General features: G+C 41.7%; 1 protein-coding gene across 2 annotated transcripts; it reads left to right on the forward strand.

The window, feature by feature from the left end:
* Positions 1-2,604: 2,604 nt before the first annotated feature.
* lmo4b (LIM domain only 4b) lies at positions 2,605-13,097 on the forward strand. 2 transcript variants are annotated; one of them, XM_010746464.3, is made up of 5 exons: positions 2,605-3,097; positions 4,624-4,864; positions 9,367-9,463; positions 9,916-10,071; positions 12,290-13,097. In XM_010746464.3, the coding sequence occupies exons 2-5, from the start codon at positions 4,629-4,631 to the stop codon at positions 12,296-12,298; spliced, it is 498 nt and encodes a 165-aa protein (XP_010744766.1). In that variant the 5' UTR covers positions 2,605-3,097; positions 4,624-4,628; the 3' UTR covers positions 12,299-13,097. The 2 variants fall into 2 exon arrangements, with proteins under 2 accessions (XP_010744766.1, XP_010744767.1); XM_010746465.3 differs by having other exon boundaries at positions 2,605-3,058.
* Positions 13,098-19,793: the final 6,696 nt, after the last annotated feature.

Raw genomic sequence — 19,793 nt, forward strand, 5'->3', positions numbered from 1 at the left:
TGAATGTATACAAAAACTGTTTTATGCTGTTTTTCCCTTTGGTCAGGGCCAGGCTAGTCGTTTTCCCTTGGTTTTCAATATTAATGCTAACCTAGGCTAACCATGTCCTCGCTCTAGCTGACAACCAGAGGCATGGCATTATTATCAAACTGTCTGTTTTCATTCTTTATGCTAAGCTACGCTAACTGGCAGCTGGGTTTTGCTTCACCTTATTTAGCATATGGACATAATAATGTTATCGATCTGCTCATCTAACTCCAGGCTAGAAAGTGAATAAATGTGTTTTCCCAAAATGTTGAAATATTCCTAATGTGTTTTTAGGTAAATATCCAGTTACTTAGAAGATTTCATTTGGAGATCTTTCTGCTGAGTCCGCCGTCCTCCGTTCAGTCAGACTCTCATCTGCAGATAATCTGAACTCTAATCTCCCCTCATCAGTTGGCTAACTGAATATCATTCTCTCTAAAAGACTGCACATACACACACACACACACACACACACACACACAGACGTGCAGTAAAGTGAGTGTGATGCTACAGTATATCACAAACAGAAGACAAGGCCACTCTCTGCCTTGGTAAACAATCTGATGTGATCTCACGAAATGAGTGTGAGAGAAAGTTATGGTGACCTGCATGTTGTTTAGATAGGAGGATTGCCTGTGGTGTGTAAACTTGCAAATTGAAAGCAGCCTCTTTGTGGCTCAGTGTCATGTTAATAGAATATAACAGAGTGAATCCCAATCTGAAGTTAACCACCATGTTGAATGTGGCTCTCCTGCTTTTTCCCACAGGACAAGCAGCTTCATTATGAAGCACCGTGGTCTCCTTTTCATCTCGGTGAGATCACCCCTGTGGGGAGTATCAACACTGCGAGCCACATCTGACGCTCTCTTGTCCCTGTTTAAACATTGAAATAGTGTTCCGCCATATTGTTGTGTGTGTGTGTGTGTTTTTTTATCTGGTCTGCTTCATAATGCAGCTGCTTGGAAACTGCCACAGGACTGAAAGATCTCAGCGAAGAAAGGAGATGATCAATTTCTGAGGGAACACCCCCCACTCCTCCTCATATCCAAACCCTCTCCTCCTCACATCTCCCTGACCCCTGCACCTCCTCCTCCTCCTCACTTCAACTAGCCATAATTATTTTGCAAAAGAGCTCCAGAAAAAGAACACGCAGAGTAATTTCTCTTTCCAGTTATGAAAAGCTCATTAAAATAGGCCTGACACAAACAAAGCTTTTCCTGTGAGGCCCCTTTTCAAATTCGTTTCATAATTTCCCACTGTTTTAATCATTTATATCAATTAATCATTCCTTGGTGGAAAAGATATTCTTTGCCATCTTGTGCGTTTTTTTGTTCTAGTCAGTGAGGGGCTTGATGAGCGTGTCAGGAGAATGTGACTCAAACCAAGGTGGAGTAGCATTGGCTTTGCCAAAAGGGAAATCAGCTTGATGCAGCACGATCTCCTTGGAGCTCCTAGAATAATTAAACAATTAAAGCCAAGAAAAAGATCATCTTTATACATCTGATGTCTTTCTAATGAATCCAGGGGCATCTTATAATGAAGATGTTTTGTCATGTAAAACCACTCAACCCTGTGAATCTCAAACAACCTTTCTCCGAGGCAACTTTTCTCCAATAGCGTCACTTTTTTCTGAGTCTGACTGAAGACGTCACTTGTTTCTCACATAACATTTTCAGGCTGCTACACTGCAGCGCTTCAGCTTCGGGTATAAAAGAGGAAAGAATTCCCTTCTCTTTCAACATGGTGTTAGGAAACATGTCAGCACCACATTAGTTTTTATTAAAAGCTGTTGCAATCACTTCTCATTTATTTTGTCTTTGAAGTCTTGCATGATGGTGAAAAACTAAAACTGTAAGACTGATTGAACTGAAGGATCTCAGCCAAATCGAGGTCTTCCAGATTAGTCCTAATAGGTGTTGAAACCAGTGACCTGAGGCCTAATGAGGTTGTAAACGACAGCAAGCCTCGCTGCGATTATTTTCAGTGACAGACGATGGCGCCACTACGCAGCTATTAGGCCATGATATTTCCCAGAGGTTGAAGTCACCCTAGGTAAACTAAGTAGTTATTGAATGTCAACTAATTAAACTCAGGCGTGAGATGAATGTGGTGCACTGGATGTTGCCATGCAGCTTGTATTTAAAAATGTTCAGCGTGCTCCTGTATGAAAGCAAGGAGACCCATCAGTTTCATTATATTATATTAAGTTATGACCGCAAATCACTCCCTTTATAAACAGACGATTAAAGAAAATAATGGATATCACAATTTATTATGAAAACTAATTAAACAGGTCACACACTCAGAACAGACTTATCCTAAGTGTTTCCGTGGTGTCTCAGCCTCTCCGGGCTGTCCCTTGAGCAGGTTTTTAACTGTGGACATTTGACACTCTCTTCGTCTCCTCGCCGTTTCTTTCGCACCTCTCTCCTGTCCATCTCTAACGTTCACCTCCGTTTCTATCCGTCTCTGCGTGTCCAAGTCAATCTCACCTCACCTGTGATTGGCTGGATTTGTTATTCCTCTTAAATGGACTGCGCGCCGATTGGCTGCTGCGGCACCTTCGTCACGCGGCTAAAAGGGGTTTTTACTGGAGGTTTCTTCCTGTCAGCGACACATGTAGAACAAGCAGCTAACGGGACCGGAGAGCGGACCGGAGGACGGTCAATAACAGCCTCGGCATTTCTTTTTCGCCAAAAACAACACGCACTTCTCTGTCTGAGGAAATTACGGCATGCGTAGATGTGTAATTACGTCTTGCAATGGACTCCTTTTGTTTCAGCGAAACAAACAGCACTAAAGCGGCAACAGTAAAACGGGAACCGTCCAGTGGAAATACTATCTGATAACTCCATTTGCTCGGTGCTCCGCTTGTTGCCAGTGAACACCCGAGCTCGAGCCCGAGCCCTCGCTTGAGGTTCGCTGTCGCGCGGAGCTGGAGGCCGACCGCGCGCGACACTGTGTCCGCATTCTACCTGTACTTTGTGGGACTGTTGTAGCCTACCTGTTCACCCGCCTGCGCCTCGACCCGGTAACTTTACAGCCATTACACTTAAAAGAGATAGACGAGGTGGGTGCTGGTTGGTGTGACTCGTTCAAATGTGTGTCGTTCTTTGTAAACTAGCCTACTTGTGTCTTTCTGTTGTGTCTGTCTTTTTTTTGCTAGCGGTGACATTTGATAGCCTGTGTTGTTCTGTTCGACATTCTCCTCCTCCTTATCCCCTACTCACGCATTTCCCCCGCGATAACACCAGTGTGATGCTACATTTCTATCATTTTCCATGAAAAGAAGCAGACAGGACGTTTTAGCATATGGCTGCCTCATACCCCCCTCCTCTCTCTCTCTCTCTCTTCCCTCTCTCTTCTCTTTCCATGACTTGGTCTCTGCGCCTAAATTGCCTGTCCGTGTAATTACTTGAGTTAGCCCATTTAAGTTAAAAGCCACCCCCCTCTCTCCCTCCCTCTCCTCTCCTCTTCCCTTCCCCTCCGTCCCTCCGAGGGAAAAAAAAGAAACTCCTCTGTGAATGAAACTTGACGATGGTCCGTCTTGTTTATCCAGGGAGTCACTTTCAGGTCGGCCTTTTGATTCATCTGCTTTTAGATTTAATCAGCACTGAGGTTCGCTGCGGTTTGTCCCTGAGAGCCATCGCTAATGGGCTTACTGAATGCTTTTCTGTGTGCACCCCCCCTCCTCTCCCTCCACAACTCTAATTAGCCTACCTGCCTTTCAACAAAGATTTGGCTTTATCCATGTAGTCTGCCTGACCAAATTGGAGAGGATTATACCTGAAAGAAGCCACGTTCATTTTGTGGGTGCCTGCATTGCATTCGATTAAGAACACTTCGCATCATTACAGCAAGTCTGTGGTATATCATGGATATGCCTCTGTTTTATTTTATTCATCGATCAGGTCAGAGGCCAAGCAAGTGTCAAGTGTTAAACCTGGTAAACACAGGACCAATAAGCAGAACTGTTTCACATGTCAGCTCAAAGCCTTTTCATACAGTGCTCCTTTGTGTTTAGTAGTAATCAGCAGTTCAAACTGCAACCGAGTGAGGGATTGCGCCGCAAAGTATTGTGCTTTTATTTATTTTTAGAATTTCTTCGGACAGCTCGACAAAAGCCGCGCTGCATAATTGTTCTTTTTTGGCTGCCGGTGTTATCAGTTAACAGACATTCATCATGAGAGGTCCAATGAAGCAACAGCACGGGGATGAGACAGAGATCAAGGGCAGATTAGTTCACTAAATGACTCGTAGCTCTCTTGTAGCAGAGCAGGACTCAGAAACGTTCCCTTTATGAGATCAGCTATTCTGCTTTGTAGCCATTCAAAGACCACACTGATGCAACAAGATGTTGAAGGGGCTGGACTTTTCAATTGGATAATAAATAAATTCACCTGTATCTCATTCCTCTGTTAGTACACAGCCCTGTCACCCATGCCAGGTCCTGACCTCATTGTATACAAAACAGCACTTGCTTTGGCAAAAACATGAACCTTCTGGGTGTGACATGTAGAACCAGTGGACTGTTAACATCATCTCTTCTGTGTGTGTGTGTGTGTGTGTGTGTGTTTTTTAAACTTTTTTTTTTAGGGACAATGGTGAATCCCGGAGGCAGCAGTCAGCCACCGCCGGTGGGCACAGGATCTCTGTCCTGGAAGCGGTGCGCAGGCTGCGGGGGCAAAATCGCAGACCGCTTCCTCCTTTACACCATGGACAGCTACTGGCACAGCCGATGCCTCAAGTGCTCCTGCTGCCAGGCCCAACTGGGTGAAATCGGCACGTCGTGCTACACAAAAAGCGGCATGATCCTCTGCAGAAACGACTACATCAGGTCAGAAAAAGACTGTGGCGCGTGCATGTGTTAGTTAGATTAGCACAAATTTCCGGGAGATTATCGATGGTCGTTATTAGCACAGATTACATGAAGCACAAGTCAGATAACTCATTTCACATTTACATGAATTTTAAAGAAGAAAAAAAAATATGTTTCCCAGAAACCAGACAACTTCTCAAAGTCCTGGACTATATTAAGAAAGGATATTAAATCAAGTTAGAAACTGACAGAAACAGGACATTCAAACTGAATTAACAGAGATCTCTGCTGGTCATGCAACGATTAGCAGGATTGGGCGTATTTCTGTGAAACGTATGTCTCAGATTGTACTAACATGATCAGTGTTCATTAAAGTATCCTGGATGAAGTCTCCCTGGTCTACCCTGAAGGAGGTCAGACATGCTGGCACGTTGACAGAGCACAAAGCAAAAGAGTTGTCCTGCAGGCCATCTGCATGTCTGTCCTGTTTGTCTGCTCATGGTCAGCTGAAGGACACAAAATGAGTCCTGTAAGATTTATCTCTGCTCTGACATGTGCACAGTGTCTTGCGCTGGACTCTTGATTATTGTTTGATTTTTTTTTTTTTTTTTTGGTCTTTTTTTTGTTGTTGTAGATAACAGAAAAGCACCATTTAATTAGCAAAGAGAGCCTTTTTAAATATTCTAGTAGGTGTGCCAGACACCCAACCAGAGCTTATTGATGACACTCTCATTCTGGTAATGTGGAGCAGTCTGATGTGACGGCACAAGACACAGTTTACTGAAAGTTCAAATACTTTCCTCAGTCACCCTCGAGCAGCGGACACATTGATTTGAACACTATGAATGAACTGATTTGATTGTTAGTCTCTAAACTTTGGATCACTTTAATATATACACCTTTTCAAGTCCAAGTTTCTCTCAGCTAACACACATGAAAATTACTGTATCATGTCTTTTGTATGAATAATGTCAAAAATGGAAGTGAGGTACAGACAACACGAACACGCAACGCCGCTGTTAAATCTGCACGGATAATTCAGAATCTAAAGTGTGCCTGTGCGCTCTCACACCCACCTCATAAAAAGGATGAGGAAGTCAATGGGGTACTTCATTCATAATGGGACTATAACGTAATTAAAATTGGAAGGGGGGGGGGAAATGTGGATACACCTTTCCACTTGTAATGAGAGCATGCTTGGTGGAAGGGCTAAAACGCGTATTATGGAACCGTGAGATCTCTGTAGAGATAAAGACAGGAGCGGGGGAGAAAAAAAAAACATCTGACAGTGAGTCTACACAATTAAATGCTTTAATTATAGTCCCCCTCCATTTCCTTTAGTCCTGATGGGTTTTATCTAATGAGATCTGGTCCCTGGCTTGTATCCGCTCCCAATGACGTGTCCGAAATGAATGAGAGCCACACTGCAAACAAAACATTTAATTAACCAAATTGGCTTTTGAGAGAGAGCAAGAGAGAAAGACAGATAGAGAAGAGGGATTATTGTGAAGGCCATTTGCTGATTTTTTAGTAATACACTGCTAAACTTCCCGCACCACATACATTTTCAAGCTGTAGCTCCAGACTCGCATAAATAGAGCTGATATGAAAACGCTCATCTGATCAGGAGTGGAAACGCTTCACATCACAGCTATTACGGGATGTATGCCTGGCCCGGGATCATAGCCATCTCCCATCAATCAAGCAGGAATATTCACAAACATCGCAGGACAAGCAGCAGCCCCTGTTTTTATCACCAAAAGCTTTAATGTCAAACTTTAAGCCAAAGTTACATTTGTTGTGGGGATCATGTTGCATTTCTGTGGGCTGCTGGTAGAGGGAGAATTAATTTACTTGTGGCTGCCGGATTCAGTGAGAATGCTGTCCCCTTAATTGAATAAGCCTAGGTAATTAAATGGCACTTTTCCAATAGAACGTGTGAGGTAAATCTAATAGTTGGTTATTTAATATCACTTTGAAGCCTGCCCACTCAAGCACTATGACAGCACAAGAGAATGTGAACTATTAGGCCCGGGAAAAACCAGGATCTCAGAAATTAATTAAATCGCATGCAATTTAGGGGAAACGTTTATCTTGATTTGTCATAACAGAATTAATTCAAGGCCTTCAATTCACTTGGGGCCAGATCTGTTACTCTGAATTAACCAAGTGTAATTTGGCTGATCCCCCCCCCCCCACACACACACACACACACCCCACCCTATCCCATCCCATCCCCCTTCTTTCCAAAACACATGCATATACACAACACAGATCCACGTGCGCCCTCCCTCATCCTCGCAATCTACCCACCCCACCCCGTCCCCGGTCCCCTCCACCCTTTTCTCTAATGCAGCTCTTGCCATTATGCAAAGCCCTGCTTCAGTATCAATATGGCCTAGTGCTTTTAAGGTGCTTTGGCTGCTGATGTAGAGAGGCATTTTTAATGGACTGTGTTGCAGAAATCATTGTTGTGGGGTAATTTTACCCTACTCAAAGGCCTTGGTGAATGAGGTCTGCATTTACCAGACAGCCCAGCAGCAAGCAATGCTATATTTCACCTGGCAGTCGGTGCTGAAATGAAATCCAATAGTCATCGCCTGTATAGAAAACAGACAGCTCCAAATGTGTTTCCTTTTTTTTCCCTTTCTTATTTAATTTAATCAGTCATGTTGGTCGTAGCAAAGTCAGATTCCACGGGGGGAAGAGGAGAGATAAATCAAGATAAAACCATCCTCCAGAAACAGTACGATTCAGTGATTTCTTTAGGAGGAAGAAAAAAGCTGAAACCAGATGTGTCATTGCAATTAAAGAGTCCCTCGGCCTTAATTATACTGACCCGAGGTGTCTACTTCACCTCTGCGCTGTAGGTCACTGGCAGAGGAGGCCATTAGAGCCCAAGTTCAAACCGATATAGCAACTTAATTGAGCACCTAAAGGCTTTGGCTCTTTAAATCAAACACTATCAAGAGCTGTCCAATAGTAAAATAATTAACCTGCTATGAGTTCCACTCTGGTGAAACATAAAAGGCGATGGTGAAAACGTCCCGTAGTCTTTGTTTCAACACCTCTCAAACTCCTCGAGGAATAAATCCGACACAAATGTGACAAACACACTTTTGGAATTTTGGAACGAGGCAGCTCTCAGAAATGCAGAAAGGTTCTCTGCGGCAGGAGTGTAGTTTTGCTTCTCCACACTGCATGAGCATGAGTCTTAAAGCGAGGCCTATATGTTCATTTTCCACCACCGTGTTTGTCCCAGTGAAAGCAGAGAATTGGCAGTGTTGTGACGACAGTCTCCAGTTAATTAGTTTCTGAAATTGAGTTTTGATGGAGCCTTTCCAAATGATGCCAAGACAAAATTTGCTTCTGCCTAGGCTGTCTTATTGAAAGCCATTTCTGTATCCCTTTGCAAAGAGCTCTGGCTTGTTTGTTCGTCAATATATCTAACAACTGCTTGGGTTATGGTTGGGATGGTAGAGGCATTTATTGCCTCGCTCCGTCTCAGCATGAATTTGTTAAATACTTTTCATGAAACTGTCCCCAAAAAATGTCATTCTTACAACACTTCTTTTTTCTCTTCGCTAATTTTTTTTCAAGCCAAACAACTTTATCTGATGCACACACACCAGTGTTAACCACTCCCCCCGTCCTTTTCTTTTTTCAATCCCTCTCTCCCCTTCTCTCCGGAGCATGTCAGATGCCGTGGTCTTATTTGATTGCTTAGGAAAAGTGCAGTGATAGAGCAAACACCCGGTGAGATATGATGACAAATGGGTCCAGATCCCAGTAAATTACTTTCTGCTCAAATCGAAATTTCATTCAGTTTGCTGCTCACCGAGATGAAGTAATCTAAATTGTGGACTCAGAAGGAAGATAGAAGGGAAGCTGGAGCAAGCATTTCATTATCAAGAGGCAGAGGGAAAGAGAGAGGGGGAGAGCGAGAGAGAGAAGGTTAGGGACGAAAGAGATGAGCAGAAGCAAATCTAAAGTGTTGACACCATGATTGAAAAGGTTAACCCATGCACATTATATATCAACCCGAGTAGCTACGGGTTTCTAATGGAAACACGGCACTGACAGAGCATTCACAGGAGTCCTAATGGCAAAAGCACTATGTCTCCGCCTGGATGTACAATCAAATCCTCTTAGGTCCTGATTGCTTATGTTCCAGGTTATTATTAGGTTGCAAAAAATGTGCACCAGAAGTAATATGCAGTTTCAGTGCTAGATGCTCGTGGAGAGCGCAGTGCTGGAGGATTCATTTTTCTGTCGATATTGTGATGATTTTCTATTTCTTCATTCTCTTCCCCTCCTCCCTCCTCCATGTTTTCCCTTCAAGTTCGAAATGGAGCTGGGGGAATGTGAACTTGCCGCTGAATATAGTTTTCATTCAGTCAGATACTCAACAGACAAAAGTGTAGCTGCTACAGTTCATTGCACAAGGCTAAATCTATGCTGATGCATACAGTGGTTCCATAGTAACACATGCTCTCCAACCCCCTCTTCCTCTCTCACAGATTATTCGGAAACAGTGGAGCCTGCAGCGCTTGTGGTCAGTCCATTCCAGCCAGTGAACTGGTGATGAGGGCACAGGGCAACGTATACCATCTCAAGGTAAACTCAAGTTTCCTCTTACGAAGCTACACACTCCTGTTACACCTACGAGACCACCGCCTGTGATGTGGTGAGCTGCTGCATATGATGAGACGTTGAGAAGATTTGTCTCCATGGAATTTAAAGATGCTCAATAAATGTACTGTCATTAAGCAAACATGTAAAGCGTTACCTACAAGACATTTGTTTACATCAACTGAGGTCACTTCTGATGGACATTTTCACTCTTTTCTGACAGTTCATTGGTCAAACCATTAATCAGTTAGTCGAGGGAAGACCCAATTTGCTGTTAATTAGTTGTACCTGTATTTTCCACCCGCCGCTGACACCTGCACACAGTCACGTAGAGGTGCGCTGCGTTCACAAGAATGTGTGTTTGCTCCAAGGTGTTATTACATAATAGGATTGAGTGTTACCTGGTTGTGATTGGTTCCTTCCCCACCTACACGCAGTGTTTCACATGTTCCACCTGCCGGAACCGGCTCGTCCCCGGGGATCGGTTCCACTACATCAACGGCAGCCTGTTCTGCGAACACGACAGACCCACAGCACTCATCAACGGCCATTTGAGTTCACTGCAGACGAACCCACTACTGCCCGACCAGAAGGTAAGACCCCCTCCCTCTCTCCCTCTCTCTGCACCAGTGAAACACGATGGTGGAGAGTGCTCCAGAGTTCTTCTGTGGTCTCATTTTCAAGTATTAAAAGGGCCAGAAAGCTGTTGGCCTCAAAATGAAGTACAAGTCCGTAAAAGCTTGTCATCAGTCAGCTGGAGTCATTAGCAGGAAAAGAAAAACATCTGTAATTTTCACGCCAACATTTCTCACTCTGTTTATATTGATGTCGTCGATTCAACTTCACTGCAAGGCACGCAGTGGATATTAAATCTTACAGAGCAGAGATGAATTTTATTTTTAGACAGCCAATGGATTTTTCCATCATTCTTGTTGGAGGACACGCACTCAGAAAATCTGTATTAACCGTCAGCACAAAACATGTGAAAATCATTTTTTTGTGCCGCTGTCCTCGCACTCGGTTTGTTACGAGCAGATACATATTTGACTCATCTTGAATTTATTTGCTGTCCTGAGCCAGACTTCCAATTGTGCTGAAAAATGACACTTTCTGCCATTAATACTGAGTGTTTAAAACAGCATTTGACTAGTGTATCAACAAGACCAGGATCACCTGGGCTAAGTTATTACTCCAAGGCCAAAAATATGTATCCAGGGCCGCGAGGTTGAACACAGACGGCAAGCTGCAGCAGCCAGTATATCATGAAAGCTGTCATCATGGCTTTCCCTGATTTGATCTTGATGCCTCCAGTGAAAGCAAAACAGAAGGCCTAATCATATACGGAGGATAACTTCATTCTTCAGGATAGCTTCATTCTGCCCGCAGGAGATCTAATCATTTTTGCCTCACAACAAGGAGCTTTATTGATACCTTGTCTGCACACACAGCACACACAGAGAGATATGGGAGGTGTTTGGAGTGTGTCAGACTCTGACTGAAAGAGGAATTATATTGTTGGGAGCATGCATTTCACCTTGAGGTGAGGTAGAACTCCATTAAGCCTCCCTCCCTCCCTCCCTCCTTCCACGTCACAGGCCTTTTAAGGGCTTGTCACTTCTACAAATCAGCTCTTAGAGCTCTTAGAGCTCCTCACATTTTAAATTGAAAGCCGTTGCATTATCTAGCTTAATTTTAAATGTCTGTTTAAGTCCTTACTCCCACCCTCCACGTCTCTAGCAGCATGGCTGGTGTAGTAAATATGAGGCCTCATTGTTTATTTATGTGCTAACATCAATTGTAGTGAAAACTGCTGAATTATTGATGCTAAAATGCAATCTGAATATTGGCCCTGGTGCTTTAATTATAGCAGAGAGAGAATTATTAAATAAACAGAGACACATCTCTCAGTGGGAGCAGTCTCAGGATGCTTTTTGTTATCTCCGTGAGTGAAATGAGGAGAACCATCCTGCTGCTGAAGCACTTTTCATCACACACACACATTCTCGTCTCTTTCGCTCAAACAGAATTTGGAACGGCCTCAAATAACACAGACGTACAGTAGGATAACAGCCCTCAAAATCAATATACCTCATGTATCCTCAACAGCACAACATGGATTGAATATAGACACGCAGGCTGGTTTAGCAGCCAGAAAATGAAGCAGTCAGTGCTCACACGGAAACACTGTTATCTACTGACCATTGTTTTGATTATGTGCGATTTTTGCCGCCACATAATTGGTGTTGTCCGCGTTCACGGCACAGGACATTTGATGCTCTGTTATTAAGCTTTCTTCCCAGCTTCTTCCTAATCTCTTTGTTCAGAACAGACAAATTACCTCTCTCATACGGAGCTGCTTTGACCCAGGGGAGTGAGACCCTCCCAGCGTCAGTCACTTTAATTAGCCCCCAAGTAGGAGTTTGCAATTACTAATAGACTGAAGCCCTCCTAGTGATTTGAGGGATGAAGGGAAAAGTAAATCACCCTTGGAATCATAAAGGAAAAAAGGAGGGGAAAAAACATTTTTCTGTTTCACAGGACTGAGCACCTCCTGCAGTTATGTTGGAGCGTGCTTCTAATTATACCAAAGAGAATCGCTTCATGGATGCACTTTTAAGTTAATGCAAAGCAAATGGGGCACCAGATGGTTTTCAAAGGCTGGCTGATCAATAAATGAATGTAACACTGGATGCTGGTGGAAAGTTTATTTCTCATGGTGAAACATTGATGGCATTTTGTGAACTGATAATGACGCCCCCAAATTAAAACTAAAAGGATGTTTGATTTTCATTTTTATCTCTCACTATTCAGGTGTGTTAGGCAGGAAGAGGCGGCGCAGGAAGCAGGATGTGTGCCTTCATTTTAGCCCTTACTCATTGTCACCCGAGACGGCGTGGATCAGCAGCACCCCAGCCTTTAGCTGTGCTCCCAGGCCCTTTGCCCTAAAGGAATCCTCTACCCATCTTACCAAGTAACCTGACTTTAATTTCTGCAACCCGTGCCCAACGCTCAGCCTTCAACCTTGGCTTTTCCCCAAATATGGGTGGATACTTGCACTTAACGCACCTGAATCGGGACACTGAGGACTCCATGACCTTGGAATTAAGAAAAAAGAAAAGAAAAAGAACAAGCGATCAGAATCCAAGGGGACTCTTCAGGAAGAGAAAATGAAATGACACAGAGGATGTTGTGACTGAAGTGAGGGAAAGAGAAACAGACTAATGAGGTTAAAGAGATGCAGACTTTTCAACTCTGCATATTTGTTTAAAGACATTTTGGGGGGAAAACCGGGACCTTTTCATTTTTCCTCTCTTCCTTTTCTTATCCTCATTTCCCAACAACATGGTGTTTCCACTTTCTATATTTTAAGTGTTGTCAAAGGGGAATGTGTTCTTTTTTTCTTTGGTGGTATATATCAATATAAAAATGGGGATTAAAAAAAACTGTGGCTTTTTGTGGAAAACAAATCATGAACACTCTCTTGGTGTATTTGTAAAACTACCATGTATGTACAGTATGCATGTAAATGTCGTTGTCCAGGCGTGGCTACAGTACATCTGACCCTCCGCACTCAGCTCTAGTCCTCCCCTCCCCCCTCCAAACCTGAACCCATGGAAAACTGAAGAAATTTGCTCATAGTCAGTAATGTAGAGATCATCACCAACATATAAATGCTGAATGAAAGAGAAATTTATTTGTGATATTTTCCGAGACATTTGCTCCAGTATGGTGTATTTAATTAATAAAAATATTGAAGATTTAAAAGCCTCTTTAAATTTATTGTAATGCTTCAGTCTGTGCTTCACTTGGGTTTATAGATTTTGTACTTCTTAGTGCTAGGACTGCAATGATGTATTTTCATTAATCGATCAGTTGTTTGATTCATACAAAGATTTCAAATGTTGTTTGTTTCCCATGTCCTCAAACATCCACAACTGAAAGATATTCACTTTACTGCCAGAGAGGACTAAAGAAACCAAACCAACCAAATTTTTAATCTGTTATCAAAATACTTGATCGTTGCCGCTCTAATTAGCACTGAGAATTCTACTTCACACACTTAACATTGTGCTCATGTCTTGAGAGCCTTGTTTTTACCTGTGAAGCATTTCACAAGCGCCTTTATGTCTGAATTACATAATTACTACAAGAAGTGGCTCAGAATCTCACTTTTCTGCAGAAGGCTGATATTAATGCACAACTCGTCTGTCTTACCATTGAAAATCCTCGACTGAAGATCCTGCAAGCGCTGCCATTAAAATTTCCAGCCTAGCAATCATCAAGGCGCATGATGAGCGTCTAACTGGAAATGGATAAACATGTATCCTCTCTTTCTGTTCAAATGACCGTTTGGTATTCATCACTCTAATACCTGACAGAAATAGAGGAAAATGTCCCTTTGAAGATTCAATTACTGCAGAGAGGGAGAGAGGTGTCTCTCTTTGGCAGGCACAAATTGAATGGGCTATTTGCAGAACAAATTGGTGTTTGAAGTCCTTGCAAGACCTAATAGGTCTGAAGGAGGAACCCGGTAATGGCTGATGCGCTTATCTGTGGAGTCTGGGCCCCTCATGAGCCCAGCCACAGCCGCAGAAACAATGCTGCTGTACAGGATAAGACTTTAATGCAAAAATCAGCTAGAAGAGGAAATGGGCTGAAACAGAAAACAGACTTTTCTGTTTTAAAATGGAATTTAAATGCAAACGAGAAACTCATCTGTTCCTGAAAGCATCTCCCAGGGTAGAACTCCTCAAAGCTGAAACATGAGTCCAAGAAGTATTTTCAAGGACTATCAGTGTTGGAGGAATTTTTGTTTTGAATGTGGAGCCTTCCACAGTTCATGAAATCTACATATATTTGGCCAAAATATCAGCAATTTCATCTTCTTTGTTTGAGTCGATCACATGTGGGTCCACACACAGTAGGTCCTTATTTATGTCCGACTTGTGTAAACCAGCCAGACCTTTTTCACAGACGACATTTTGACATGTCGGTAGGGAAAGCACAGGTGTAAATAATAAAATGAGTGATGGCTGAATTCCATTTAGCTGCTCAGACAGCAGACCCGAGCACAAGACCACAGAGGGTTCATGCATACCAAGAAAGCAAGTCAGAAATATAATTTGCTCCGCATTTTGAACAAGTTGTAGTTGCCTAAGAGCTTTCTAACTTGCATGGATTAACTTTAAAAAAGTTCATGTTTGGACAAGAGTCTTCTTACTGGAGCAATATTTTTTAGATGATGAAAGGCTGGTGCTGTAACTGATGTAATATGACAGCTGAAATTTAGATCTGAGTCCAAGACAACACCCAGATTTCTGGCCTGACTCAGGTTTTACAGATGAAGGGTTAAGGTGAGCAAAAAAGGCTGCTCTCAGCACAAACCATTTCTATTGACCACATTAGATAAGAGTTTGAAGTTTAAAAGCTAAATAAATACAATAAATATTCTCATCATTTTGACAAGCAAACCCACGTTGCATGTGTTGGGAGACATTAGTGTCGTCAAAGTGAACTTTAAACCTCACTCTTGGAACTGAGTCTCATTGCAAATGCACAAAAGCAGTATGTTCAGATTTAAAATCGAACAATCTCCAGGGATAATTTGCGTCGTGTGTAAATGGAGCTTTGGCTGGAGGTTGTCAGAACCACTTAAAACTGGAATTTGGGGAAATAGCTATGTAAACACGGTCAGAATGTAGTCTGCACTAATACTTAGATGACTGCAAAACGCTTCAAAAACATCATCCTCATTTAGCTTAACTGCTGCATTTTGATTTAAGGTCTTTTAGGATGATTCTCAGTATGAATTATAAAACATGTTGCAGCCGCCGTCCGTGGTTTGATGTATGATGTTTCACCTGGTTTTTAAATGAATGCCGAGCCAAAAAGGCCTTTGAGTATCAGATTTTTCAGAATGAATTATCCTTTAAGTTGATTTTGCTTTGAAGTGACCTCAGTAATCCACATCATAACAACTACTATTTTGTTCTACGCTAACGTCGGCCTTTTCCATTATGAAATCCGCTTGGTTCCATTAAGCTGTTTACTTACACACACACACACACACACACGCATAAACACAAGCATACACACAAAAATATATACGTAAGCTGAGCATGTGATGCACATACTTTTCATACGTTATCAAGTCAATACATCAACAAATCGAACAAAGCATTGAACAAATCAACTGAAATGATATATATAAAAACTCTATCTACACATAATCCACATGTGAGATTATACTTTGATGTGGCAAACCAGAGTGAGGGCTAATGGATCTCACCCACAACAATGGCGCACACTTAAATGGCATGTCTGCCTGAGGGAAATCACTCTGCTTCAACTCCAGCTCCTTCCTGCTCTCACAGGGGAGTCTGCTGATGCACCACAACTGGATTACTTATGATTAGTCACCTTGTATTTATTTGTAATTAGTTTGTCTTCATTCTGCTGCAAGTTCTTGATCATCATTAATCTTGGTGTGATTGGGATTGAGAAGAGCAGATGTTAAACTGCACGTGACTCTGCAGAACTTCATGTATGAGCTAGTTTTCTCTCTTTTTAGTTTACTGTAGCAGAAACAATATGCATAATACCTTCCAGATGCTTGACAATAACAACTTCAACACATTTTATAGATGTATTTATTGGACAAACTAAAGGGTTTATGACTGGGAAGAGGCAGTGTTTTTGTATAAAGCTCTAAAACAAATCTTTGGTTGTGTAACAGACATCAGCGCTTCCAAATTCATGAACTGAACCAAAAGCCTCTATTGAATATTGCTATTGTGTAATATATATTCTCACATCATTATGATTATGAGGAACAAAGCTCATGGTGGAACAGAAGCTTGGCACCACGGCCCTGTTTGGACTTTTACCATAACTTCTACCCCAGATATGTAGAGAGCAAGCTCCTCATGTCTGTTTGATGCAAACATGAAGCTACAAAGAGAGAGAGAGTTATGTCATGTACAAAAAGGCAATAATATTCAAAATGATTTAACAAAGGACTGTTGTAAATCAGTAATGTTAGACACATTGTGAAGCACAGGGGGAAATTATCTTTAAATGAAACTAGCAGTGTACATATCATACACTGGTACGTAAGAAGCCTTGCAGCTGTGCTAAATATTTCTTTTCTTTTTTTTTTTTCTCAGGAGAAAACACATTTAATGTTTGTTTTGATGTCCAGTTTTGAATGAAAAGAGCATGGCAAATGTCTTGACACAAACATTTGTAAGAAAGGACAAAATCATTTTGGACTTGAGATGTGAATATAGAGCACAGACAATACACAGTTTGTGAGTCAAAAAAACTAAACTCAAAACTTCAAAATGTTTCCATCCCAACTAAATTAATAATCTAAATTTAGCTAAATGGAATATTGCTTGTTCAGGCCCTAAAAGAACAAAAACAGAGTGTTATTATATTATATTTTTCTGCAATGTAAAATATGTATGACTAAATTAATTTAAAGTACAGTTTAGTTTTTAATATTCTTCTTGTTATTTATTAAAAGTTTAAAGGTTCATTGTGTAGGATTTAGTGGCTTCTAGTGGTGAAGATATAGATTGCAACCAACTGAATACTCCTCACCTCACCCTCGTCCTCTTTCAAGCCTGAAGGAGAAACCATGGTGGCTGTGCAAGTTGAAAAACTGAAAGACCCAATTTAGAGCCACTGTTTCCATGTTTGTCCATTCAGGGCTACTGTAGAAACATGGTGGTTCAACATGTGTCCCACCAGTGGAAGAGGACCAAAAACACATAATCCTATCTCAGCTGATTTATTACACTAATGAAAACATAGTTATGAATATTATATTCCATTTCTACCCCATTCTACTCAAAATCTTACACATCGGACCTATAACATGAAATCATTAGGATGAAGCAAACAACCCCACAGCTGTCATCATGCTGCTAAATCCCAATTCACAATTTCACCTTGTTCTAATTAAGCCCCGCCCACTTCAAACCAGTGGTAAAAGCTCAGACGAAACACTAAATACAGAAAGTCTCATAAAATATAAAAAAAATAACAAGATTTTTGCATCTTTCATGGAAAATGTTGTTGAGAAAATGTGTTTTTTAGGGGCCTTTAAAACTTGAAAAGCGTCTGCTATGCTAACAGCTGAAAAAGAAGTTTCTCCTAGCTGTGTACTGACATCTACATGAATGATCATAATGCTGCAGCCCTACAAGCTGGCTAATTATTCATTTGTTCACATCTTCCTTCATATTTCCTAGAATGTATCTACAGCAAATTCATGTGCTATTATCCATTTCCTGTATTTCTTAAATAGAACTTCCTCTATACCGTCATTCAACTTTCATTTCTTTATTTGTTCCTTCATTAGCTCATCCATCCATCTGTTTTCTTGGCCAGTCTTGAGTACATTTTGCCAAAACCTGTGAAAATTATGCATCTCACCATTTCGTTCCAGCATTTCAGTAATTACACTGATTAGGTCCAAGGGGTTTTGTCTGTTCCTTTGTTCATTTGTATCTCATAAACCATTTATCAGGTTTTGACAAAACTTGGGCAAGTGAGGCATGTCATCACCACACTCCAGTTTTCTCAGATTATAATAATTGCAGGTCAAAACATTTCTACTAACTGGCCAGAATCAGCCTGTTTCCATGTTCAGTCATTTTAATGGTTGGCCGCTTCTCTCTCTGAATTTGAATCTTATTTCCAGGAAAGTTAACGTCAGTCCGGTCCAGACCATCTATAGATGTTGGTACGTGAGTGTGGTATTAGGCCAGAATCCAAGCTTTCAATGAAACCTGAGGTGCTTTAAAACACCATAATGGTGTGAAATGTGGTTCATAATTGTTGTTTCAGCCCACCGTGGAATCAGCAAACAACTTAAAATAGTGCCTGGAACGAGGTGCTCAGTTACTTAGCAGGGTGTTCAATAACACAGAGAGGGACATGCAAATATTGGTAAGGCAATTATTGGCAGTCATGTTTGGCCTAAAGTAGCACGTAACTCTATCCTCTGCATTATGTATGCTATGAACTCTGGTGCAAGGAGCACCGTTAAAGCTTTGCTTTTTACTGTTAAAAGGCTTACCTCCTGATGAAAAGAGGCTCACTTTACACTCAGATGTCCTTCGCAGTGGAAATGCACTCGTAATGCAACAAGAGAAACAAAGCACCTCCTGCCCTCAGGACTCTTATCTTCTTAAAGCCACATTTACTCAGTGGAAATTGTTAACATGCAGGACTGTTTCTTGGAAGAAGAAACACCAAATAAATGAGTCTTTTCACATTTTCACATAGGGGACTTAAACAACATCCAAAATATTAATGTTCCCTTGTTTTCTTATACTCTCATATCATAATGACATCAGGAACGACTATTACAAGCTAAAGACATTTAATCGGTTTATAATCAAGTAACTGCATCATCATTTTTACTGAAAAAATAAATACACAATGGGAGCCACTCTAACTCCATCGACATAAATGTTTATTTCACTAGAGAATATTACAAACGTGACATCTGGGCTCAGACTGCGTTTATGAGACATTATTGAAATATTCAGCATAAATGCAAAAAGAATGAGATAGTCAACACTCATGTTATGTTTACCCTGTCAAACACACACACACACACACACACACACACACACACACATGCACGCACACACACTTCTTCCCCTTTTACTGGTTTGACTCTTGAAAAGCATTCCTTGTTCCATTTTCCCCCATTCTCCTCAAGAATGTAGTAACAATAATAATGCATTAAGTGGACTGAGTACTCTAAACACTCAGAGCTTCCTCTCACAGTAAGTGCAGAACCAGTTTGTCTGCTGTTGAAAGCATCTTACAGAGTCCTACAGAGAGTGAAGAGTTCACCCCTGTCCCCCCCACCTCTCTGTTTCTGTCTCACTCACACGCAGTAGACTGCTACACACTGCGTGTGACTCTGGATGATGAGCTGAAACACTGTCAGACTCTGGGCCTCGCGCTGTCCGGTGAATCATTGGACCTCATCGTGTGATATTGTTTTTTTGTTGTTGTTGTTGTTGTTGTGTTTTTTTTTTTTTTTGCACAGTCTTCCTGTGAGGCCTGCAGAAAATAGTCCCATCTGAGCTGCACTGCACATCATGCTCCTGTCTGTTGGAGCCACCAGCATGACGCAGCTCTGAGCAGGGGGTTAAATCCCCCATAAGAACACCAAAAGGTCACCAAATGCTGTTGTTTATCAGCCATCCTAAAATGAAGCTCTGAGCAGTATCCTGTGGATTGATTTGAGCCTTTCTGTGCCTGCAGCATCACAAACACGCCATAATCA

Source organism: Larimichthys crocea, chromosome XVII (assembly GCF_000972845.2).
Source record: "Larimichthys crocea isolate SSNF chromosome XVII, L_crocea_2.0, whole genome shotgun sequence".
Classification (NCBI taxonomy): domain Eukaryota; kingdom Metazoa; phylum Chordata; class Actinopteri; family Sciaenidae; genus Larimichthys; species Larimichthys crocea.